This window comes from Giraffa tippelskirchi, chromosome 1 (assembly GCF_054371585.1).
Source record: "Giraffa tippelskirchi isolate mGirTip1 chromosome 1, T2T-mGirTip1v1.2.pri, whole genome shotgun sequence".
NCBI lineage: Eukaryota > Metazoa > Chordata > Mammalia > Artiodactyla > Giraffidae > Giraffa > Giraffa tippelskirchi.
Window position 1 is genome coordinate 212837080 of NC_137275.1, and position 26018 is coordinate 212863097.

A 26018-nucleotide genomic window follows, 5' to 3' on the forward strand; every position below is an offset into this window, starting at 1 on the left:
GACAGATACATATGTTGGTGTCAACCATGCAGACAGATCTGACAGGAAGATTGTAAATAGTAGTTGTTTGCCTGTCAGAGCACAGAATCTCCTTGAGAGAGCTCAAGTTTACCTCCATGACTCAGTTTTTCTATGCCCCTTACTGACCACCACCTCTTCTGATGGGTACATACATGAAATGCCATTCATTGGGTTACAGCTAAGTTCAACAGTCCTGAAAATCATTCATTCACACGAGGCTAGGCTCCTAAACCATTCTTGATCTTTGAGAATCTCATAAGAGCTTTAGACTCTTTGAAAGCCACATATACACACATTTTATTTACACATTCAGGGGGTTCTTAGATTTCATTGCCTCCAGTTATTTCGCCAGAGCAGAATCTCTCAATCTCAGCAATACTGGCATTTTGGATTGAGTAATTCTTTGTTGTTGGGCTCTGTCTTGGTTGGCAAGAGAAGCAAGCATTCTAGAATGTTTAGCAGCATCCCTGGCCTCTAAACTTCAGATGCTAACAGGCTACCCTCAACCAGTTGTGAAAATGTTCCCAGACACTCTTCAATGTTCCCTGGGGGAAAAAATTGCCACAGCTGAGAACTACTTTCCTAGAGAGATATTGAAGTCTCTGCTCTTACTCCAGGAGCAGTACACGGGGCATCCAGCAATTAGAGTAGCCAGGTGCTGTGCACCTGTCCCGCCTAGACTTCAGGCTAATGATCAGTTCAGTAGATGAGTTTGCTTTAAAAATGAACACTGAAAAGTTTCTGCATTCTAATTCCACAAATGTGTAAAATAAATATCTCCGTGTGGATCAGGGTTGGGAGAGAACCTGAAAATGTGTGTTCAGGCTACTGATCAGGATGGAGAATTTTAAGATTGTTTGTTTCCATTATTGGGGAGAAGAAAACCATCGCCACTAGTGTGCGCGTGTTTACAGAATATTACATGACTATACCTGTTAGCTAACTAACCTGGAGTCCACCTAAAGCTGCTTGTGACCATTAGGGATCTGGAGGAGCTCCACATGGTTCTGGAATAGCTGGCTTTACTGTCAGTCTCTCCTTAAGTATAGAGACCTGAAGCCCATGCCAGTTCTCAAGGCCATCTGTAGGCCTTAAAAGAAAGCAAAGAAGGCATTGTTCCCTGACACCTCCCTGCAAGATACGTAATGAGGATTTGCTGTGGGCCAGGCACTATGCTTTATGCACATCAAATCACTTAAGCTTCACAACAAGCTAGAAAAGTTGGTATTATTGTCCCCACTTTAGAGGAAAGAACTGAGTCTCAAAGAAGTCTCATAAGTTTCTTAGAGTCACACAGCCAGTATGCAACAGAGCTGGAATTAAAACACAGTTCCTGTCACTGTCATGATTCTGAATCAGCTGCAAATTTTAGCTAAGGCTGTTTAGAACAGGAAGAAGTCGCCTCCGTGACACCTGTGAAAATCAAGGCAAACAACTCAACTCATTCACTTGGATGGGGAAACCGCCAAAACAGATTTTTTTATCAAACCAATGTAACTTCTGATGGGCATAATGTTTTTAAAGAGATATCTATGAATACATTGAGAGCAGTATTTGGCTGTCATCTTCAAATTCCCAAAGTCTTCTCCTAACACAGGCAGCTACATGCCACACTGAGGGTAAGGCAGAAGCCCAAGGATTCTGACTTGGAGGGTTTTTCTACCCATTTCCTCATGAGCAACTACAAGCTACTGGCTCTGAGCAGGAAAACATTCACTAGCCTTCAGCTACCAATTCAAACCAGGGACCTCCCCATCCTGCCCACACAACTCCAGAGGAAGTCTGGGACAGGGATGAAGAGACCAGATTGATGGGACTAGTCCAAAACACAAATAATGTATTTCCTCCCAAATATGAAAACAACACTTGAAGCCAGGGTATAATAATAGGTTTTCCCAGGATGGTTGCTTTCATAGAGTGTTACAAGTGTCCCTTGATTATACTTCTAAGAATATCGAGTCTGGATTTCTTCCTTCCTTTCCCTCTTCTCTTACTTTCCCTTCCTTCCTTCTTTCCCCTTCCAGCAGTCATATCCTGACCTCCTCCTCTGTACCAACCCCTATGCTGGGACCTGGGTAGACTGGGATGAACAGATCCCAGACCTTATCTTATCTTGAAGCTTAGTGAGAGAGACTGGCAAACAACATCAAGGGAATAAAACAGGTCCTGGAACAAATGGAGTTGTGCTACTGCATCCTCAGAAAGCTGAAAACATTCACCATAGTGCACGAAAATCATGTTTTCACTTGAAATACTGCAGGTCAATGTCAAAAGAGGCACCTCAGAAGATACAATATTTGTATATAACATTGTAAATCTGGGTCTCATAACTTGTTAGGAAAACATGACTTTGAATGGGATCCTTGGATTCTATGATGTGAAATCCTAATAAAAAGAGATGAGAACAAAGCCATTTTCCCCCTTAAACAGGAGGGTGGGTAGAAATAAGGAATATGGTTAATGAGTTCTGCTTTTCTTATTCTTTAAATTCATTAATATTTATTGTGCTTTAGTTTTCAAATTACTTCTGCTTAATTCTGAAGTAATTTGAAGAATTACTTCAAATTAATTCTGCAAAATTATGTTAATTTTGCCTTAAAATAGTCCTATGAGGCAAATTAGGGAAGGGCATGGCAACCTACTTCAGTATTCTTGCCTGGAGAATCCCATGGACAGAGGAGTATGGTGGTCTACAGTACATGGGGTCGTAGAGCTGGACATGTAAATGTTATTATCTCCATCGTACTGTTGAGAAAATGAGGCTCAGAGAGGTCAGTGGCTCTCTCAAGGACTCACAGCTAGCTGAGAGAAGAATGGGCCTCTCAAATTCACCTCCACCTGCCTGTACAGCCCAGGTCCTGAAAGGCCCCCATCCATGCCATGAGCCCTGGGAAACAAGTCATGTTATTCAACTGCAGTCTCGCCGGCACCACACATGGAATAGGAGGTGTGTTCAAGAAGCTCTGGGGTGTTGAGAAGAGAGTTAAGTGGGTTTTAATGGAAAAGATTGTTCTACTTATAGCGGCTCCAAAAAAAAAAAAGTGATTCACTCTTCAGGCCTGACATGTTTTGAGAGACAGACATGCCTGTAAATTTGGCCAGACTCGTGGGTGCCAGATGATAATTGACAAAGACCCTAGGGCTTGGCGATCAAGCCAGGACTTCCTCGTGTTCCTCACTGAGCTCTCCAGGGGCCAAGCATGGTGCATAATTAAGTCAGATGGTTGCAGAGGGGAAGAGATGGGTCATTTTCTCTATGGAGAGGTTTTCTTCTTGGCAAGATCCAGAATGACACACTTCAGGCAGCAGGAAGATGATTTCCATAAAAGTCGGTGGGGAGGGAGGGAAATCATGAAGTTACTGAAAGACAAACAAAGCCTAAATACCATAAACAGAGTATGGAGTTCCCAACCAGAGGCACAATTATCTCTTACCTCAAACTTGGACAGGACTCAAGCAGGCATTATAAGAGATTTTCTCATGCACATGAGTAATTCCCCTACTCATTAAAATGTTATAGATGAGCCTTACTTGGAAAACAGCAAAGTGTGAATTCCAACGCAGGACATAGAGGAGGCAAAAAGGGGCCTGAGGAAGTCCTAGCAGAACGTTTTAAGGCAGCCCAACAATCTTCTAAAAAGCAAAACAGTGGACAGAGTAAGAAGAAAAACACAAAGAAGAAGATGGACTGTCCATAAGAACACCACTGTTACACACGCACAGATGTCTTCCATTTTACTAACTTCCACTCAATGAAAGCACAAGTTCATAAGTAAACATAGGATCATTCATCCATTACAATGGGGGAAAATGGCTTTTCTAATCTCACGTAAGGAGAAGGCAATGGCACCCCACTCCAGTACTCTTGCCTGGAAAATCCCATGGATGGAGGAGCCTGGTAGGCTACAGTCCATGGGGTCGCTACGAGTCGGACACGACTGAGTAACTTCACTTTCACTTTTCCCTTTCATGCACTGGAGAAGGAAATGGCAACCCACTCCAGTATTCTTGCCTGGAGAATCCTAGGGACGGCGGAGCCTGGTGAGCTGCCGTCCATGGGGTCGCACAGAGTCGGACACGACTGAAGCGACTTAGCAGCAGCAGCAGCAGCAATCTCACGTACGGTTTAACCACTTGGGACTTCTCCTTCTTGGACCAAAGTCAGTACCTGTTAAAAACAAAGAACTGATGGGATTGATAACAATGTAACTTAATGAAGGTGTGATTCACATGGCATAACAGAGAACTACACTGAAATCCTTAACCCATCAGTTTTGGGGCACCATCTTCCTATCATGAATGTTTTCATGATATTGTGAGGCTGCAGAGCCAGCCAAAAAGAGCACAGATATCAATGTCAAGTCTTACAAGGTCTAGTCCAGTACCTCAATAGATCATATGTGAGCTGACCCTGGAACCTGGAGTCAGATTTAAATGTTTAACTCCATATACTATCCTGAAAGCACTGTGAATTGGCTGATACAACACAAAGACTTGAGTTGGGGAAAGAATTTTCCCTGGAAAATTTAAGGCATGTGACAGATTCAGACTGGCTTTATCCTTAAAGGGCTGAATAAGGTTATTTATTACAGTACAGTAACATGTCTCCATGAGTTTTGATGAGAGAAGGGACATCCATTCCTTCTCCTTATATAAAGCCTTCTTAAATAGCCATTTTATATAAAAGACTGACTGCCAAGACTTACCTGAATGCATAAAAGTATACTACAACAACCCTTCAAATATGATAGTACTCCCACAAGTGATGAATATCTTTCTAGATCACAGGTATTCTCTTATTTTGTTTTTCATAATTTTTTTTCCAAATATAAAGTAATATATTTCCATTGCAGTATGCTTGGAAAGTACAAAAACAAGAAAACAAAAATTACCTTCAACTGCAGCAGAGATAACCTTTTTAATAATTGGGTGTATTTTCTTCCTATATATATCCTCCAATATATATATTGGGAGTATATGACACCAATCTGCACATATCATTTTATACCATTTTTTTCTCCTTTATGTATTATTATCCTATGACATTAAATGTTTTAATAACATGATTTTTATTGGCTAAATATTATACCATTTGATATAAATAGATCATAACTAATTTAACCAATTCTCCACCAATAGAAACTTGGTTTGTTTCCATTGTTTTGTTAAGTATAAGTAACAACATTTTTAAAATATCACACTTAAACATGGTTACACTTCTGTATTGATCAGATTCAGACAAAAAGGCAGAAGCAAATGGAGGTTCATGAAAAGAGTATTTACAAAGGTATTGTTGGGTTTAAGGGAAACCAACAATGATAATGAGCCAAAGAGGCATGGACCCAGAAGAAGTGGAGAATCCACCACTAGCTAGGCCTGAAGGAGAAAAAGGAGCAAGTGGCCACTAGAACCAAATGAGGGCTACAGCAGAAGCAGGGGCCATGTAATAGGGGATGTGGCCTTGGGTGAGGAAGGCAACCACTTCCAATCCATGGCCCAGCAGGGAGAAAATACTATTCCATCCTCTCTTTCCACCTGTTCTCTGACTATCATGGCTCCTCAGTGAAGAACCCAGTGAACAGAGGGCAGGCAAAGAGGCTGGGTTGATGCGGTTCATTGAGTTCAGCCTCCCTGGGCACACAGCAGGGTGGAGAAGGTGTTTGACATATCTAGGGAGACAGAGAATAGCCAGCTCAATACCTCTGCTTAGGGCACTAAGTTAGAACCACAAACACTGTGAAGATTTAAAACACACACCATGTGGCCAGTTCCTCTGAAGCTGTATTATCTGAGTTCCAGATGGGTACAAAACAGCCCAGCTTGTCTTAAGTCCATTTGCGCCAAGTCTAGAACTGCGTCAACTCCTCCTCCAAGCCTTACTCTGCTGCAGCCACCAAGAAGACTCGTACTGAGACAGTGCTTACTGGAGAGGCCAGTATATTAGCACACTCAGGAAATTCTGGAATTAGGCTTGCTGCATAGGCCAATTATACAATGCATCTACAGGGTGATCCCTATCTCAATTATTACACAACTTTTAACCAATATGGCTTTCTTCCCTGGGTCCCAATTTTTCGTTCATAATAGATTTTATAGGACAGAGTTCTACTCTCAACATTAGCTAGTGGTCTGTGGCCTTGACACCTTAATTTAAGCCAGCATCCTCTTCCTGGAAGCTGGTCCCTGCTTCCTTTCCAAGCAGTTGGCTGATGCCCTGCCCCAATATCAGAAGACCTTCTATAACCACAACTGTGCCCATGAACTGAAAAACCACTACTTGCTAGAAATACTTATTGTCAGGCACTGCTACCAGGTTGAATACCTCTGGCTGTCAAGTCCAGCCTAGATGGAAGCAAATTTGAAGCATTTTTAGATATTGTGTTTGGAGTCAGTCCTTCAGTCCTCTGATTCTTGCCATAGCTCAGTAGAGCCTGAATCTTCTACCCACTGAGGTTCCAGTATGTCTTGTGTTTGATTGTGCAATAACTGGTTAAGCCCTAACTAGGATTTACTAACTGTGAGAAAACACAATAAAAATCTCGGTAATTTGGCTGCTGTCTTTTGATGATGACATCACCTTCTTTCCATGCCCTCTGACCCTCATGTCCAACACATGGGCTTTGAATGTTCTGCTTAGGACCTGGCAACTAATTTGGAAAACCATCTTCTCGCAGAGAAATACTTCATTTTTCCTGTCTGATCTGTAGCTATGAACTCTTTTGCTGGGTCCCTGGCCATGAAATATGCCTCCTATATTATTGTGGGAAGATCTGCCTCATTGGGGTCTGTGTCCTGATTGCCTTTGAAGTCAGCAACATCAGAAGTTAATTCCAAGCAGGTCCTCTAGATCCTGTGCATGGTTTTGTGCTTTAAAAATTGCATTAAAGATCAATTTAAGCTCTTGCAGCCCGATAGGCATTGTCTCGTGTGCCTCTATTTCTTTGTCTCTTTATTTCCAACAGCACAAGCGTAAGTCCTGTCTTTGTTTTGTCAGGTGGGTCCCATTAAAATCTTGTATTAAACTTTGCCTCTTTTGAAGTCCCAGACCTCATCCATCTGTTTTTTTTTTTTCTAATGACTTTGTTTAGAATTTTTTCAAAGTTAATGGAAATGTCTGAGGGATAGAGAGTCTGGTTAATTGATCCTTCAGTTATTGAAGGTTATTGCCAACCAATACTTTTAGATTTTTGCATTTCATTTCATCTCACTTCAAATATTCCTCCTGTTTGTTTCAGCTGCCCATCCTCCACCGAGCAAACTTTCCGCTTTCTTAAATCTCATTTTAGTCGCTTCTACTCCCCAAATTGAAATTGGATGTCCAGAAATTAGACTCCAGGGAGCCTGGCTGAAGAAGGTAAACTAAAGAAGAGATGCAGAGAGGGAAGAACCCTGGACAGAATATATGCCCAAATCTATGAAACAAACCTGGTAATCATGGACCACATATAAGCATCAAATCTAAAAGTATACGAGTAAGAGCATAATGAAAAACGAGAGTTTAATGCTAAAGAGCACTGGATCATAGAGAAGGCCAACTGGAAATAAGCAGAGAAGATTCCAGAATACTGCTCCCAACACCAATAGGTGTTTGACCATCCTTACCAAGAGGCTTCTCGAAAGTTAGCATACACCAAAAAAAAAAAAAAGGAACAACAAAAATTACGCTAGCTGAATGTACTAAGAAATGTCCCTTTTCTCACAAATTTTAAGCAAAAGCTCTTTACCACTCTGTATATACTTTATCCAGAAAATGTTAATTCCAAAATTGCTTTTTAAACAGAAATGTTAAATTGCCCATATAAGAAGCATTTCTGCCTTGTGTGTCAAATGCCTGTATTTATATACTAGAAGGCAATCTACTATCTAGCTCCTTTGTTTTCTCTTACTATCTTAAATAGCTATTTGGAGTCTTCAGGTCTCACATATTAAAAGCAATGACAGTTAATAACAAAAGGACTTGCTCCTTGGCTTCCTTCCCATGGCTGAACATCACATTTATGACCAGGATGAAGACGATAGGACACAAGATTCCTAAATAGATGAGGCAGTGAAGTGGAACTAGTTCCAGCATTTGGAAGTTGGGCGGCATGGATGGATACGCCCATTGCATGCAAATAATTTACTGAGCACAAAGGAATCTCTGAATCAATACTAAACATAAACAAAAGTATATCCCACCCTCAATTTGGGTGGATAATGATTGCAAGCTCATATAGTCTAAGAGATACTTAAAGTATTATGGAGGAACTGTCAAGGTATGGCAAAGTTGAGGAATGCATATTCAGTTCCAACCCTAGAGAAAGAGAACAATTTCAAACAAAGGGATTTCAAAACCTTCATGTGATCAGAACACAGAGTGAATCCAGTCATCAAAGAAAAAACTGAGGGCAGGAAGGCACAAGCAAACATCATGAGGACAGTTAAGGCTAACACAATAAAACAACTAAGAATCCAGAATCAAAACCAGAATGAGTGAAATTAACCAATTTGAAACATGGAAAAAAAATCCAGATGAAACCAGAATGATCTCCTAAGCGACTTCAGTACAGAAGAACCAAATGCATACTGGAATCTCTGGATTCTCTGAAATGTGTTGGTTACACTGCACGTTTATGAACTGTTATTATTTCAGACTGAAAGTTAAGTCACTGTCAACAATTTTTTTTTGTTACTCATAAAGAATACTCATTATAGAACAGTCTCTTAACAAGATTCTTATTTTTAAATCAGTCAAATATATTGTTTCAAGAGGGAAATTCAAGTAGGATAAATGTCCCTTCTTTCAGATGCTATGAGTAGTTTGAAGGTCATACTCTCCCCTCTATTCTTTCTAGATTGCTGGGAAATAAATGCAAGCAGATTATCTTGATCTTGACCATACTTTTACCTTGTGTGGTTGGTTACATGTTTGAGTCTCTAGTTAATTGCTTGAGTTTCATATACACTGATTAGTAGCAGTCTCATCATCTAGCACCACAGGGACCCACACCCATCATGCCTTTTCCTTCCCAGAGATCAACCCCAAGGGATTCGGAAGACATCTCACTGAAGCACTCAAAAACACAGATGATCATATCATATTCTTTTCTGAGACATTCTTGTGAGGAAGGCAACCACCTTCTAAGCACTGTTTCTCTAGTAATTCCAACATCAAACCTTCTAGAGGGACTACCCACAATGACTCACAAGGGAAAAAATATGATTCCTTGAGGGAGGGGAACCTCTTTACACAAAATTCTGATCATGTTACTCAGCTTAAAAAGCTTCAGCATCTCTCGACTGTCTACAGAATAACTTTTAAGATCTTTAGCTTGACCTACAATTTCTTTTACAATCTAGCACCTGCCCATCTTTCCAATGACATATGCCACTCAGCCAAAAGGAATCATCAGTTCAGCCATGCTGAACTTCTTGCAGATGCTCAAAGGAGAGGTTTTCTCAGGCCTCTGTGTTTTTCCACTTGGTGTTCTTCTTAATAAAATGCCCCATACCACCTTTACCACCACTATCACCTCTTGCCTCTTCTCCATGTGAAAAATATCTTCAAGGCTGAGATAAACATCAGTTTAAGAAGTTTTTCCTGGTCATCAGAGGCAGTCAGTGGCTACATGACATCCAACTTTCACAACTTTTCCACTTGTTGTAAATACCACAAGGTTTTTAATCTTGTGTGACTAGAGCCCAGCAGAATGTTCCATTAGTATTTGGGGAAGAGGAATAATTCTGTAAATTAGTAAGATGACTCAAGGAAGATACAGTAACTCCTAGTAATAAAAACAATAACCTCAGCTAGGTTATCATTTTGGTGTTTGGTATGTGTTAGGCATATTAATAGCTTTACAAACTTTACAAACATCTCACTTAATTTCCCACAAATCACCTATGAAAGAGGTGTGTTTATCATCCTCATCCCCATCTCGAAGAGGTAAAGGAAATGGGTCAAGATCACGGAGCTTGTCAGTGGCAAAGCCAGGGTTCAAAGCTGGTCTGCCTACTGCCAAAGTGGAATCCCTTCACACTGTAGCAAGCTAACCCACATCCTGGCTTTAGAATTGTTGGCCTTGTCCTCTACTTTGTAATTATCTACCTATGTGGTCTCAGTTAAGGAATTACCCCTTCATCTGGATCTCTAGACCAGTCCTTCCTTAAAACCTTTTCTTAACCTATATAATCAATACATCACAGATATTACTCCTTCCATTTCCTGAGTATGTCTCGAATATGACCACTCTTCTCCATTTCCATTACCAAAACCCTAACCCAAGCTACCTTTATCTCTCACCTGAGCTTGTGCAGTAAGTTCTTAATTCATCACTAGTGTCTTCACACCCACTCAGACAGGGACTGCAGTCCAGTATTTGTAGGACAGCCAGTTTGAGATGTAGAAACACCAGTGTATCAGGGCTCCCCATTTGTTCTTAGGATGAAGAAAAAATCCTTAACATGGCATACAAGGCCTCTGCCCCACACTCCAGTTTCATCCTACCTCACTCCCCACTTTTCCCTGAGCCTTTCAGTTTCTCAAAACTCGCCTTCCTCGAAGCTTTTGCAGATACTGTTCTGCAGCCTGAAAGGCTCCTCTCTCCCCTCAACTCCCAACTTTCCGACCATCTCAGGGACTGCTTCATTGAGGTGCCTTTCCTGACACCTAGATCAGTTAGGGCCCCATTAGATATCCTCACCACTGTCAACTACAAATTGGCACTTTCTAGTGGCACCTGCCATCTACCTCTACATGGATTAAATCAGGTGCTGTTGCAGCTGCTGGCTTTCAACACCCCCCTGAAAAGAGTTCAGGGTGGAGAGGAGAAATGAGGCACTCTGTGCTCTGGGGAAAATGGCAGAATGGGTCTTCAGATAGTGAGATATTTTCAGGAGATGATTTTATGAGCCAATTCTTATACCTCCTCTTAGCCAGAAAAGCACAAAAATCCCTCATGGTGACATCTGTTTCTCATGACTAGTAGTAACCCTCACAAGAAACCTTCTGCAAAAAAATATGTGCTTGATTGCAGGTACTCCCCCTTCACTAAAATCACATACTGATCTTACTCCCTACCTCTCTGGGGCAGTTTCTCAGAGCTATCTGAAATTCTGTCTCCTATGCAATAGTCCTCAGTTCAGTTCAGTTACTCAGTCATGTCCAACTCTTTGCGACCCCATGGACTGCAGCACACCAGGCCTCCCTGTCCATCACCAACTCCTGGAGTTTACTCAAACTCATGTCCATTAAGTTGGTGATGCCATCCAACCATCTCATCCTCTGTTGGCCCCTTCTCCTCTCACCTTCAATCTTTCCCAGCATCAGGGTCTTTTCAAATGAGTCAGCTCTTCGCATCAGGTGGACAAAGTATTTGAGTTTCAGCTTCAACCTCAGTCCTTCCAATGAATATTCAGGATTGAGTTCTTTTAGGATGGACTGGTTGGATCTCCTTGTTGTCCAAGGGACTCTCAAGAATCTTTTCCAACACCACAGTTCAAAAGCATCAGTTCTTCAGCACTCAGCTTTCTTTATGGTCCAACTCTCACAACCATACATGACTACTGGAAAACCATAGCTTTGACAAGATGGACGTTTGTCGGCAAAGTAATGTCTCTGCTTTTTAATACACCGGCTAGGTTTGTCATTGCTTTTCTTCCAAGGAGCAAGCATCTTTCAATTTCATAGCTTCATTCACCAACCACAGAGATTTTGGAGCTCAAGAAAATAAAGTCTGTCACTGTTTCCATTGTTCCCCCATCTACTTGCCATGAAGTGATGGGACTGGATGCCATGATCTTCGTTTTTTGAATGCTGAGTTTTAAGCCAGCCTTTTCACTCTCTTCTTTCACCTTCATCAAGAGGCTCTTTAGTTCCTCTTTGCTTTCTGCCATAAGGGTGGTATCATCTGCAGATCTGAGGTTATTGATATTTCTCCCAGCAATCTTGATTCCAGCTTGTGCTTCATCCAGCCATGAATTTCATATGATGTACTCTGCATATAAGTTAAATAAAAAGGGTGACAATACGTACACCTTTCCCAATTTGGAGCCAGTCTGTTGTTCCATGTACGGTTCTAACTGTTGCTTCTTGACCTGCATACAGCTTTCTCAGGAGACAGGTCAGATGGTCTGGCATTCCCATCTCTTTAAGAATTTTCCACAGTTTATTGTGATCCACACAGTCAAAATCTTTAGTGTAGTCAATGAAGCAGACGTTTTTCTGGAATTCTCTTCCTTTTTCTGTGATCCAGCAGATGTTGGCAATTTTATCTCTGGTTCCTCTGCCTTTTATAAATCCAGCTGTACATCTGGCAGTTCTCAGTTCACATACTGTTGAAGTCTAGCTTGGAGAATTTTGAACATTACTTTGCTAGCATGTGAAATGAGTGCAATTGAGTGCAATGAGTTCAAGCTCGGTAGCTTGAACATATTTTGACATTGCCCTTTTTTGGGATTGGAATGAGGACTGATGCTTCCCGTCCTGTGGCCACTGATGAGTTTTCCAAATTTGCTAGTATATTGAGTGCAGTACTTTCACAGCATCATCTTTTAGGATTTGAAATCGCTCGGCTGGAATTCCATCACCTACACTAGCCTTGTTCATAGTGATGCTTCCTAAGGCCCACTTGACTTCACATTCCAGGATGTCTGGCTCTAGTTGAGCGATCACACCATTATGGTTATCTGGGTCACTAAGATCTTTTTTGTATAGTTATTCTGTGTATTCTTGCCACCTCTTCTTAATACATTCTGCTTCTCTTAGAAGATATTTCTGTCCCCTGTTGTGCCCATCTTTGAATGAAGAGCGTAATACATATCTATTAATGAATGCTGAAAGAATGTATGTCAGTTTCCTCAGCTGAACAATGAAAAGATTCAAGCATGTGATCTCTAAGTTTCCTCTAGACAGAACCCTTAACTCCTTAGGACACTAAATTGTTCCCTGTTGCTCTGGAAGTCCTAACTGGACCAAGGAGGAGGCAGATTTAGCTCAGGAGAAGGAAGTGCTTTCTAATAAGAGGAAGAGCTTAGCAATAGAAGCAGTTTCCCCACAGAATAACTGAACTAATCAATTAACTGTTATTTGACCCTTTCCCAGGGGCACTATAATAATAATTCCTGCATCCCATGAGAATGAGAACAAATGACCTCAACATACCTTTAAACTGAGAGTCTATGAATTTGTATCTCTGTGAAATAACCAGACCCAGCTCTAAATCTTAAGCCGATGATTAAATAGTAAGATCTTTTATGCAAGATCCACAATATATTAAAATGAGAATTTAATCCCAAAGGGAACTGACACATTCTGTTTCAATACATATTGAACCACCTTGGCCACTTGGTAAAAATACAAATTCTCAGACTTCCAGTCTAGAGATTCTGATTCAGTAAGTCTAGCTATTTTTAATAGGAGTTCCCAAGTAACTCATACAGATTTAGAAAATTCTTGCATAATAAAAAGAGCCCTCAACTTGGAGTTACAAGATGTGAGTTCCAGCTGGAATTGATGGCTAATTAGCTCTAGGACCCTGGCGAATTTTGTGATCTTTCCTGACTTTGGCATTGTCTTGGAAAGAGGCACAGTACTTTTAAATGGTCTAACATAAGTTGACATAGAAGCTGATTCTTAATGCTAGCATATCCTACATGTATCCTAATCTCACTACCTCTGCAAAGGATTCTAAAACTCTTGTCTCAAAAGCTTACAATGAATCCATTCAATGTTTGGCCTCCTTTGGGGAATGGTGGCATATTTCACTTCCCTCAAAAATGATGAAACTTTTGGCAAAGATAAGCTCAGCTACCTCAGTGACCAATTGTCAAAACAAGATTTCGGGACTTCAGAAACTTCTCCCCATAAATGAGCCTCTTCTAACAGATGTGGTATTACAAATGAGATCCACCTAAGGTATTCTTCATTCTCCATTCTTTTCACCCTCATTTTGTTTAAGACTCCATCACCTTTGGAAAATGCATTTAAGAAGCACTATTAAAGCAGGAGTGCAAGAACCTATCCAAACCATTTTTCCTAAAATGGCTTCTATCCTAAAATTTGTGAATTTGATAAATTTGGGGATGTTGGAAGGGAACTGGAAGTTAGCATTGATATATTTCTTGAAAAACCTGGGCCTTGGGAATTCAAACATACTAGTCAGAGTCCTAGCTAAGTTTCATTCATTCTCTCAAGGCTTCATTAACCTTCAGGCATCTTGCTAATGTCTGCATATGGAGAAGTAAATTTAACATGGTTCCTACCCTTAATAAGGAGCTTATACTCCAACACAGTGTCATTCAGTGGAACGCTGTACAATAATAGAAATATTCTGTATCTGCACTATCCAGCACAGTAGCCAGTAGCCACATGTGGCTATTGAATATTTGAAATGTGACTGGGGAAAGGAATCTGTAATTTTAACTAATTTAAGTTAAATAGGCACATATGGCTCACAGCTACCACACAGCACAGCTCTTGAATAAAAGCAGATATTAAAAGAAGAAAAAGGAGGAGAGGAGAAAGAAAAAGAGAGAAGGAGGAGGAGGGGAAAGAAGAAAAAGAGGAGAAAAACTAAAGTATGGTGAGTACAACTGTAACTATATATTGTGAGTTACCAATTATTGATCATGTGATGAATAATTTTTCATTGAGATGTTTGAGGGTCAGGTAAGATGTTTAGGAAAAGAGATTTCATGTGAAGGGTGAGGGGTGTTCACCAGATGTAAAATGGAGGAAAAGAGCCTTTGGGATAGAAGTCATAACCTCATGAAAGCTTGAAAGTACAAGGTGCGTTTTTAGGATAATGATGTGGTTTGTTTGAAGCACCAGATACTTGGGAAGGAGGTAGAGTAAGGAGGCAGAGCTAGTAATGAGACATGAATGGGGTAGGGCCAAATCCTAAAGGGCCTGATGTATAGTTCTCAGGGGGTTGGGCTTCTGTCCACAAGCAAACATTTTTCTTGGGGACACTCTAAAGCTTTCCAGTGGTGGCTGATGTGTTGGTTGCCTGTTTGTTTTCCCAGAGATGGGAACAAGAGCCAGTGTTTTCATTGTCTTTAACTAACTTCCTGCTTTAGCTTCATGCTTATATTTTCTCATTGTGCAACATTCTCGGTTTCTATTTTAACAATGCCTCAGAGAAATATAAATAGCAAAGTTAAGTTTAATTCAGCTGCAGTCTTTACTCAGCCTGGACAATACTTTCAGGCTACAGGTGAACCTTGTTTTTAAGGTAGGTAGGCAATAATCATGCTTGCAGACCTGCCAGGGCCCACCAAGAAAGTTAGAGCTCAGTCTTCCAGCTCTTGACAGTGTGAGGAACTGAAGAAAATTTATGCAAGGTTCAATCAGAAATAGCTCAACTCCAGAATGAACTGGGAAAACGATGGAGTAGGACAGTGGTCTGCGACCCACTGAAGAAGAGAAGTTTCCTGGAAATTTGATAGTCACTGTTGGTGTAAAGTCCTTTCCTTTATGATCAGCATTGAAACACTTTATTAATTATCAAAAAAATCATTTATTGAGCATCTACTCTGTGCCAAGGCATTGTGCTGAGCACTTCACCTGCATTAACGCTTTTAGTCCTCACAAGACTCTGCCAGGCAAGTATTCATATCCACAATTCACATGTAGTAAAGTCAAACTCAGAAACACTGTATACATAGCATGTTACTTGCCCAGAATCACACAGCTAGTAACTGACAGTGCCATGTTCAAACCCAGGGTAAACTACATGAATTTATGCTACCAAGAGAGACATGGCTAATAGATACTGGTGTCACAATTAAAATAGAACGCATTCCCACTCCCTCTTCCTACTCTGGTAAACCTTGACTAAATCCTTTGATACTTCAGCCTCTTTTATTTCATCTACAACATGGGGATAATTAGACGTTCACTCCGGTTCTGAAAGGTATTTTAAAAGCTTTGAATATTTTCCTTTAAGCAGGAGGTGTTCAGAAGCCAGTCAATCATCAAACCAACACAAACCAAGCACCTATCATTTTTACAGAGATGTCAGCTAGGAGTTACAGATATAAAAAAGAATATTAAGACTTCAAGAAACTTTCCACTTAGCAGTTAAAAATCACAATATTTATAAGATGCCACTCACCCAGACAGGAATAATACTCACTCCCAAAGAATTCTGTAATGTGGTGGGGGGTACTCAGCTGCATTGCTCACTCAAGGCACTGGCATCTTTAAGGTTTCAAGTGGACAAACATACCAAGTATAGGGACCTATATATTTATCTTGAGTACCCTCCATCTAACCTCTTTGCTAAGTTAATCACACCCTCCAATCTTTCTGTAAAACAGATGGAGACACACAAATCATATGGACAACGAAAGCACACAGAACAGACATCAGGCTACCCCCCAGAACAGTCCACCAATCTGATACCAATTTACCAAGAGTCACCTGGGTTTGCATCCAAGTGTGTTTATGCCAACCAACTATGCTTACTAGTAAAATGACAATTTAAATATCTTTGGAATCAAATAAAATATGAAGGTAATAGAAGTTGCTTCTATGAAAAATAACTTAAATACTTTGAGGAATCATTAAGTAAACGCTTTGAAAATAGGTGTGAGTGAGATGACTGTCAATAATTGGAGGGGAAAATCATAAAAATCTAGAAATATTGCCCAGGTCACTTCACACATTTTTTTAAAGATTTTATTCCACTTTAAAGAATTGAGACTGTTGACTGTGCATCATGGCAGTGGTTTAGGAAGAATGATTACTGTTAGCCATTCTCAAAGAAAAGCTTTGACCTACCATCAAAATATTGGCAAAGATATATATACATATGTGCTATACATTGGAATTAAATGTCTATGGTTTGTATGTATCATTTTATCCCCATTTGAACCAACTTTTCAAAACAACCAACTACTGGCCCCAGTCATACCTGATAAGAGGACTCCTACTCTACCTCAAGAGTAGTTCTTTGTTTTTAGTTTTATGAAACTGTAAGATGTGTTTTGAGCATGGTCAAGCCCACGCTCTAAAATGACCTATGTTTGCTTACGCTCTCATGGGACAGGTAACAGGTTCTTATCTCAGTCCCCAGGCTGCACAGAGGCTGGAGAAAATGTCTTCCCAGACTGCAGTACATAGCTATGCCCCACAGGTCCAGATGCTCCTTAGTGTGTCTGACACAGATAGTGTCTCACACCATTTGACCTGGGATGGATGCGTGGTTTTGTAATTTCTAGGATTTTCTCTCAGTCTTATTTTTTGCTTATACTCTTGATCAAATAACTGACTGTTTACAATTATTTCTATGGAGGCAATTATTTCCCTCTAAATTGCTATAAAAAAAAAATGTTGCCAATATGTTTCATTCTAAAGTGGCCCCTTGTGAGAAATGAGCTATTTTTACTTGGCGAATATTAAATTTATTCCATAGATTTTCACATCCTCATTTATCTAAGGACTACTTGCTGGTTACCTACTGAGTTATGACTTACTAAAATTGGGTACTAAATTCAGCACATTGCTAAAATGTACTGAATTCTTTAATTCAGCGGTTACCAGAAGCGTCTGGTTATTTCTACAAAACATAAAACTCTTACTGTGTGCATACAATCTCAAATGGCTGGAATTCTAGCGATTTTTAGAAAGAATACATTGTTTCCAGAGCTTAGTCACTGGGGTCTAAGGTTGACTATAATCTTTAGTGGCCTCGGCTCCAGTTTTACCTAACAGTCTATGCAATTACTGTTAGCTTTCATTTCTGCTGTCTGTCTGGTTCTTGAGAAACCAACAGTATTGCTACCATTTCTACTATGATGAACTTTTTACTGTTGATACACACAGTTTTTAAGAACCACTTAGCCTGTTAATCAGAACGTTGGGTGAAGCTACAGCTCTGTCACTTTGACCAGAGAACTGAACGTTCATATTCCTTTCAGCAGGTGCCATCTCTCTGCCCTCATCGATGTTCTATACACTGTGGATGACATGTGGAGCTTAATCCCCTTTTGGCTCAAAAAGTCCCTTCCTTCAGAGTCTGAACTGTAAAAGATCCCCATTTACAGATCCATGATACTTCCTGGGTCGTACCGCTAAATATCTCCTTAACAGCCATTAGGGTTACTCATACCATGCCCTGTATTTCATGGTCCATGTGTTTATAAGTAAAAATTGCAATATCCTACAAAATATTAGAATTAGGATAAATTTTACTATTCTCTTTCTATTTTATTATTGAGATAACACACTCAACAATAGTCTCCATGCCTTTGATCTCTCTCCAGCGGGGTCCCTCTCAACTGAACTACCAGATTTGGTCATTTCACTATTCTGCTACAAATAAATATAAAGAGATAAATAAACTTAAATAATGTATCATATATGTATGTACCTACTGCAAACAGATTGAAATTTTAAAAATCTTAGTCTAGTGTGCTTATCATCCATGGTCTAACCCCAACCAAATATTCTCCCTTTATTTTTCCCCACTTCCTTCCTCTTCATTTTAATAAAATGGAACTGCTCCAGGCACCTGATTTTAAGATGTCCTGCCTTGCTTTTGGTGATCCATCTGGCTGACAGCTCTTTCTTCCCGCTTTGTGTGGATCCACACCTTACCAAACCTTTAAAGTTAGCCCTAAGGTCATCTCCTATAAAGAAACTTTTCCAACTTAATCTAAACAGGAAGTGGTCTCTCTCCCCAGATCTCAGTGATGCATTCCTTGACTACTCCCTCTTCACTCTACACCTGCAACAAACATCTTAGTTCGTTGCATCTGCCCTTCAGACTGTAAGCTTTTTTGTTAACTATTTATTTATTTGACTCTACCAGCTCTTAGTTGTGGCATGCAAACCCTTAACTGCAGCACATGGGATCTAGTTCTCTGACCAGGAATCCAACCTGGGCCCCCTGCACTGGAAGCATGGAGTCTTAGCCACTGACCACCAAGGAAGTCCCCTGTAAGCTTTTTGATGACAGGATTTGGATGTTAACTTCCTCCCACTCTCTTACATGCCACTGGGCCTTGCAAGTAGTAAGCAGTCAGTAAATGAGTGAATGAATGAATCCAACATATAACCAAATGGTTCTCTCCTATGACAGCTTCATTTCCTTGCCTTTATTCTTTGATGAACTGGCCTTGCTAAGAGAGCCCAGGAAGGGCTCAACAGATTAGCAGGGAGTCTCTCTCATGCTTTTGAGGTATAAGAGTGCAGCCTTGTTGCAGGGCAGAAATAGAACACAGGAAGTCATGCTGAACAAACTCCTCCCACCCACACCTTCAGAAGAACCCAGAAATTTACCCAGACTCAGGCCCTCACCCTCACACAGGGTGACCATATAATTTGTATCCCGAATTTTTGAGAGTGAAAGAAAAGTTTATTAACAATTATTCTGGGGCAATAAGTATGACTGGAGGACTCTCCCAAGGCAAAAGGGGGAAGGGGGTTACCCCACCCTTGGATACCTTTAATCATCTGTAAATTGGGAATAATAACACTAACCTCAGAGATTTCCCTCAGGATGAAAGTGAAGAACCTAGTGCAACATCCAGCACACAAATGGTTTACTGAAACTCTTTCTACTGCAACACCCAGGCCTTACAAGCTTCACAGATAGGATTTTATTTTTTTCATTTGTTTTTCACTGAAGGATAATTGCTTCACAATACTGTGTTGGTTTCTGCCATACAACAACACGAATCAGCCATAGGTATACACATGTCCCCTCTCCATAGACGGGACTTTAAATCAGACTGAATATTTCATGACAGGTAGCTGAAACCATGGGACAGCCTGGGGAGGGCTCAGGAAAGGACACTGGGAGTCTACACTCTTCTCCGTGCCAGGGGAGACAGAGATTCAGCCCTGAAACACCAGTTTCAGCAGGTTGTCCTTTCCAGGAGGAAATGATTTCCTGGCTCTGTCATAATCAGTTTCATGCTCCATCTCAGAAGTGGCTGCATTTCAGCAGAGGATGGGAAGAAAGCTGGAATTCACCACAGTGGTCTAGACTGATCAGGAGCCCAAGATTGATCAGGGAATGGCAATGATCTGGCAAGAAGCAGTTTTCTGGTAGGTTTAACAAGCACACAAAAATGTCAGTTATGTGTACACATCCACAAGTACCCTGGCTAAAGATCAACTGCCCGCTGCTGCTCCCAAATGAGACAAAATAATTAGAAAAGCCAGGAGTTATCCCTTCTGTTCATGCTTCATTTCCAAAAGACAAATGGGAATGTGTCTAACTCATACATTATTCCTTTCTCTTTTATGTCCTTATGTGACAGTGTTGTCTGATCTTGACTCCCCTGTGAGCAATGGTTGGACTTGTCCAACCCAATTTATCAATGAATATTTCCTACTTCCCAGAGAATATGAAAGACTTTCAACACCAGTACCAGAAGCCTCTTCTCCTCTAAATTTAAATGTAACAGCACTCATGTCTTATTTCCTTCCCTCACGTGTCCCTTCTCACCTCCAGAACTGGCGCACTGCCCTGTGGACAGGACTCCTTCCCCTACATCTTCCTGCAGGCCTGTGCTCTGTCAGCCATCCCTCTAATACTTGTCTTCAATTATCTCTACTCAGACTTCTTCCCCTCAGCCTAAAAGCAGACTTAAGTCTTAGAAATAAAAGACAAAAATAAAAATAAAAGACAAACTCTTCTTTTCCACTTGCAGTTCCCACCTTCCCTCTCAGTTTTCCCTTTACCAAATGTATTAGAAGTGTAATATTCCTAGTTGTTTCTACTATCTCAATTCCCTTTCACCCTCAACCCACTGCAACATAGCTGACCTAAAGATTCTATTGACATGTCACCCCTGGGTTCACTAAAACAGCTTACAATAAAAATCAATACCATACTAGTTGCATAAGTAAACTTGTCAAACACAACACCCTTGGTTACCTCTTTTCCTCCTTCCCCCAGGATTAGACCTGGAAGCATAGGGGGCATCCTCAGGGCATTCTCATCACCCACTACAGCCAATCAATCATGAATCTTGAGAGAAAAGAGTCCTAGATGGAAAATAAAGAGCCTGAGTCCCAAGCTAAGACCTACTGCCAATTTGTTTTATGACTTTATATTAGCCGTTGCCGTATCCAAGTCAGGATCCTCATCTGTATGATTGAGAATGAGTAATCTTGACCCTCCATTTGGGTAAAATCTACCTAAGTCATTACCTTTCAGCCTCCATTTGTCTATCAAGTGCCCAAGGATTGTTTAGAGTCTTAATCTCTGAACACTGTCCATCTTCCTCTTTCTACAATTCTTTTTAATCACTGATAGCAGAGCTGAATCCATACATCACGCTCCCCACAGGGGCTGTTTTGAACGTTCCCAACTGGCAAAGAACTGAGGTTTCCATTTGATCAAAGCCTGTTTTCACTAACAATTCAATTATCATTTCATTACTGAGCCCTTGTTCTGCTACAGACCAGTGAAATCACAACATTGAGCAGTTTCCCAGTGAAGAGCCAAAAAATGCAAAGGAAGTGATATCTGATGACATTCAGTGATGGAGAAGAAACTAAACGACTTTGATAGTTTCAAGTAGAGACCTGACACCAAGCTCCAGCTGAGTCAAGGGCCAGGTTTCTAGCTACTCAACTTCTTAACCTCACTGGAGGGCAGAGAGATGACCAACAAGGCTCCAGTTCTATTTAGATCAGTTCACGTTCATCATGCCAGACACTGGGCTTGGTGCCAGGCACTGTGATCAAGGAATATAAAAATGGAAAGGCACAATCATGTCAAAGCCCTCACAGCCAACGAACCAACAATCCATCTTTTCTTCTAGAAAATGGTAATAAAGTGTTAGTGTGTTAGAGCAAAAAGGACAAGGGATTTGGTCTTAAGCAGATCTTGTTTTGAATTCTTATAACTCCATTAATTAGTTATGGGACTTGAGGTAAATTATTTAACCTCTCCGGGCCTCAATTTTGCCACCTATAAAATGGGGATAATACCATATAGGCTTGCTAGGATGGTGAGAGACACTTGAAATGAATAAAAAAAAAAAAAAACAACTGCAGCACACTGCTGTTGGTACATGGTTAAGTGCTATAAAAATTATAACAATAATAGTATTACCAGGAAAGTTCATTAGGGTCTGTCACTGACTAGATGTTTGAATTTAAACAAATCATTTTGCTTCTTTGACCCTTAGCATCTTTAGCTTAAAAAGAACCTAACAGGATCCAGTTTGCAGGGTTCTGTGCAGACCAAATTATATAATGCATATGAAATTATTTGATAACCTATAAAATACTCATGCCCCATAAAATGTCATTATATTATTGCTATATTAGTGACCAAAAGGGGGGTTAGAAAAAGAAAGTTCTAATCTTACACACCCAGGGGTCATTTTTCTCTTCTAATAAAAGTTTATTTTCCTTTTTAAATAATCATTTACATGCCACCTAATATGTGCCAGTCACTATCCTAGCGATTCATAGCATATTCCCTCTGATCTTTACCACAGCCCTTTAAGGGTAAGCACTGTTGTCACCCCTGTTTTAAGACGAGGAAATAAGGGCTTTAAAAAGTAACTTCCTCAAGGTCACTTAGATGGTGGACACTCATGTACTGTACTTCACTGACCACTGAACAGTCTCTAAAACTAAACTCTGCCTACAGCAGCATGTTCCAATTTGGAGGTCCTAGGTAAACTCCGCCAAAGGACCAGCTAGCTATTTGACCCTGCTCTATACCTTGGCTTCCTTTCCTATAAAGTTAGGGAGAAATACTAGATGGTTCTACTTCTGATACAGTGGTCTTTAAAGATTAAATCATACAAACCAACATTTCCAGCAGAGTTACATTATTATAAAGTGCAGTTCTTACACATTTCCTTGTTAATAGTTAATAATTCTCTAACCTCACCAAGCAGTTTGTAAGAACATTCTAACTGATACAATGATGATCAACCAAAAATTAAAAAGCCCACAGACAAAGCCAGGGGGCCTAAGTTCCCTTAGTATCGATAAAGGACACAGTAATATGGCTATATGAAGGCAGCTACCATTTTGGACTATCGATATGAGGGGTACACCCTAAGAATGGCAATGCTGAAAGCCAAGAGTCCAAGCCCTTGAGGACTTTGTGGGGCTGCCATACCAGGGCTGGACAACCTATTCCCTCACTTCATTCATGTAAGAAAATAAACCCTTGCATGTGCAAGTTATTTTAGTAGGGTCTCTGCTAATCCTATGGGATTCTGCCCTTAAGACCTATTCTGGTTTTTCTGGTTGGAACAACCAAATCCCCCATGACTCACAGCGCTGCATCTCACACCTAAGTCTGGACAAACAACCTTCCCCTGAATAATTAGTAGCTTGATACTTTAATCACAAAGCTAATGCTTTCTGTAAGGCTGCCTTTTGACTTTTATGACTTTTTAAATATTTTTGTCTAATGAAACCTACCCATTAACCCTCTTCTGACCCCTGTTCGAGAGGTGCTGTTCCACTTTCAGAATGCAGCTCAGCGTGGCGTCTGCCATTCCACCGCATGCCATCTCTAGTCCAAATCCCCTCCCTTCTCTACCAGCCCATCTCAGTCACTGTTTCTAGCCCGGAAGTCTCACAAACACCAGTTCACACTTGCTTCTGATTCTGGGACCCCCAAAAATGCCCCAGTTCTTGGATGGAGAGTCATCATGACAGTGACTCAACCCAAACTTGAAAGCAAACACCTACTGCCACAGGACCAAACTTGATGGGAATGTGGGGTGTTGGCCTGACATACCAACTCCAGGAACGTGACTTTGTATTCACGCCTAAGCACTAACGTCATACATAAGATACCAAAATAATGTTATGATGTTTCCAGCTATTTATGGTGAGGTATAATAGTGACATCCCAGAAAATACTTGTCCTAAACCTTGACGCTTAACTTTGTTTTTAAGTTGAAGCCACAAAAACATTTTACATGCAGCAAAGCCCACATGCCTGAGGATACCCAGGAGACTTGTGGGTATGATCTTTCACTTTAGTATAAATCCATATAAGATCTTCTTTGCTTCCTACAAGTCAAAACTCCAGCTTATTCACGGAACCTCTAAAGAACAATTCTAGCTCCAGTTACCACATTCCATCAGTATGTGTGTGCCTGTCTTTCAGCCTCCCTCAACTCTGTCCCCACCTGGCATTCTGCCACCCTAACCCCACACTCCCAGACCATAAGAGCCCTCAGAGGAGGAGCTCACCTTTTTCCCACATAGGAAACCTATGTAGGAAAATAGTAGAAATTCAAAAACATTTATTATACATCACAATGGAATATTACTCAGCTATAAAAAGGAATGCATTTGAGTCAGTTCTGATGAGGTGGATGAACCTAGAGCCTATTATACAGAGTGAAGTGCATCAGAAAGAGAAAGACAAATACCGTACATTAACACATATATATGGAATCTAGAAAGATGGTACTGATGATCTTACATGCAGGGCAGCAAAGGAGACACAGACATAAAGAACAGACTTTTGGACTCAGTGGGAGAAGGAGAGAGTGTGATGATTTGAGAAAACAACATTGAAACATATACATTACCATATATAAAACAGATGATCAGTGTGAGTTTGATGTATGACGCAGGGCATACAAAGTCAGTGCTCTGTGACAATCTAGAGGGTTAGGATGGGGGGGAAGAGGGAGGAGGGTTCAGGATGGAGGGGACACATGTATACCTATGGCCAATTCATACTGATGTATGGAAAAAACCATCACAATATTGTAAAGTTATTATCCTCCAATTAAAACAAATTTTTAATTAATTTAAATAATTCACATTCCTTATAAGAAATAGCAATTAAAAGATTAACCTGATTATAGGACTATATATCATTTTGTCATTATATATATGAATATAAAATCAGTGTCAGGTACTAGCAAATCTCTGGTATAAAACCTTCCAGAAAAACTCCACCTCATTTTAGGAAATAATACACACACAGAAATCTGTCCATGAATTTCATTTTTGTTTTATTTTTTAAAACTTTTGCTTTCACATCACTCTTTTTTTATTTACTTACTTTTTAATTGAAGGATAATTGCTTTACAGAATTTTGTTGTTTTCTGTCAAACCTGAACATGAATCAGTCATATTCACCTCAGTTTTGCTTCCTTACTTCTTAACACTAGAAATGTGAAGGTTAGTCAACCTAGATAAGAATGAGTCCTCTTCAGGCTTCTTTCCTGAAAATGGCAACAAATACTCATGGAACCAGGATAAGGGACAACAAATCCTGACTGGGTCACACTCAGTTCAGGCCCCTTCCTTATAGGTTGATGAAGGACTTAAAAACAAAACAGGAACTCAACAAAAAGGAGCCCCATCCTTCAAAATGAATTGTGTACATTTCATTATGTCTTTAAGCAAAAATACCACAAAACAAGTTGCAAATAATTTTTGAACCAAGCCACACTGTGGTTCTGATATTAACAACCAATCCCTCCTTACCAGGAAACTGAGGAAGCCCAAGCTACCGCAGCATTGCTCCTCCCTCTTGTTGAGTCCTGTGCCCTGTTGTCTATTGACTCTTCTCTTTGTTCCATGCTGGTAAACTTCAGAGTCTGCCTCTTTACAGGAGAGCTGATGGGGTCTTGCAGAGGAATCTCCATCTCCTGTCTGCAGTTTATTTGTGGTTTAGATTATTTTTTCCTTAATAACTTAATAATTCTACCACAGTATTTTCTGGGCTCTCTATATCAACCCCTCCTAAACCATGACCAGGAAATTTCTCCAGACAGTAAACTGGGACATTCATAATGTTCACCTCATTCGTTTCTCATCACTTAAGGATCAAAGATATCTTACGGCCTGATGTCCAGTATCTTGAAATGATTGCCTCATATTTTTTGTTTAGTTTTAGGGGGTAGTTTGCTGCTGCTGCTAAGTCACTTCAGTCATGTCTGACTCTCTCGACCTCACAGATGGAAGCCCACCAGGCTCCCCCGTCCCTGGGATTCTCCAGGCAAGAACACTGGAGTGGGTTGCCATTTCCTTCTCCAATGCATGAAAGTGGAAAGTG

The 26018-nt window shown here is 40.5% G+C and overlaps 1 protein-coding gene across 7 annotated transcripts in view; it reads right to left on the reverse strand.

Moving 5' to 3' along the window:
- Window positions 1–26018, reverse strand: part of LOC145520116 (uncharacterized) — a 525123-nt gene that overhangs the window by 330754 nt on the left and 168351 nt on the right. For 5 of the 7 annotated variants that reach the window (XR_014064230.1, XR_014064231.1, XM_081525795.1 and 2 more), the window contains one exon: window positions 4034–4189. Coding sequence is in view for 3 of the 7 variants with exons in the window: in XM_081525795.1 (XP_081381921.1) it covers window positions 4034–4078 (45 nt within the window). In the remaining 4 variants the exon portion in view is untranslated. Of the gene's footprint in view, window positions 1–4019; window positions 4190–26018 lie in introns of all 7 variants that reach the window. The other 2 variants (XR_014064239.1, XR_014064241.1) reach the window with 2 other exon arrangements.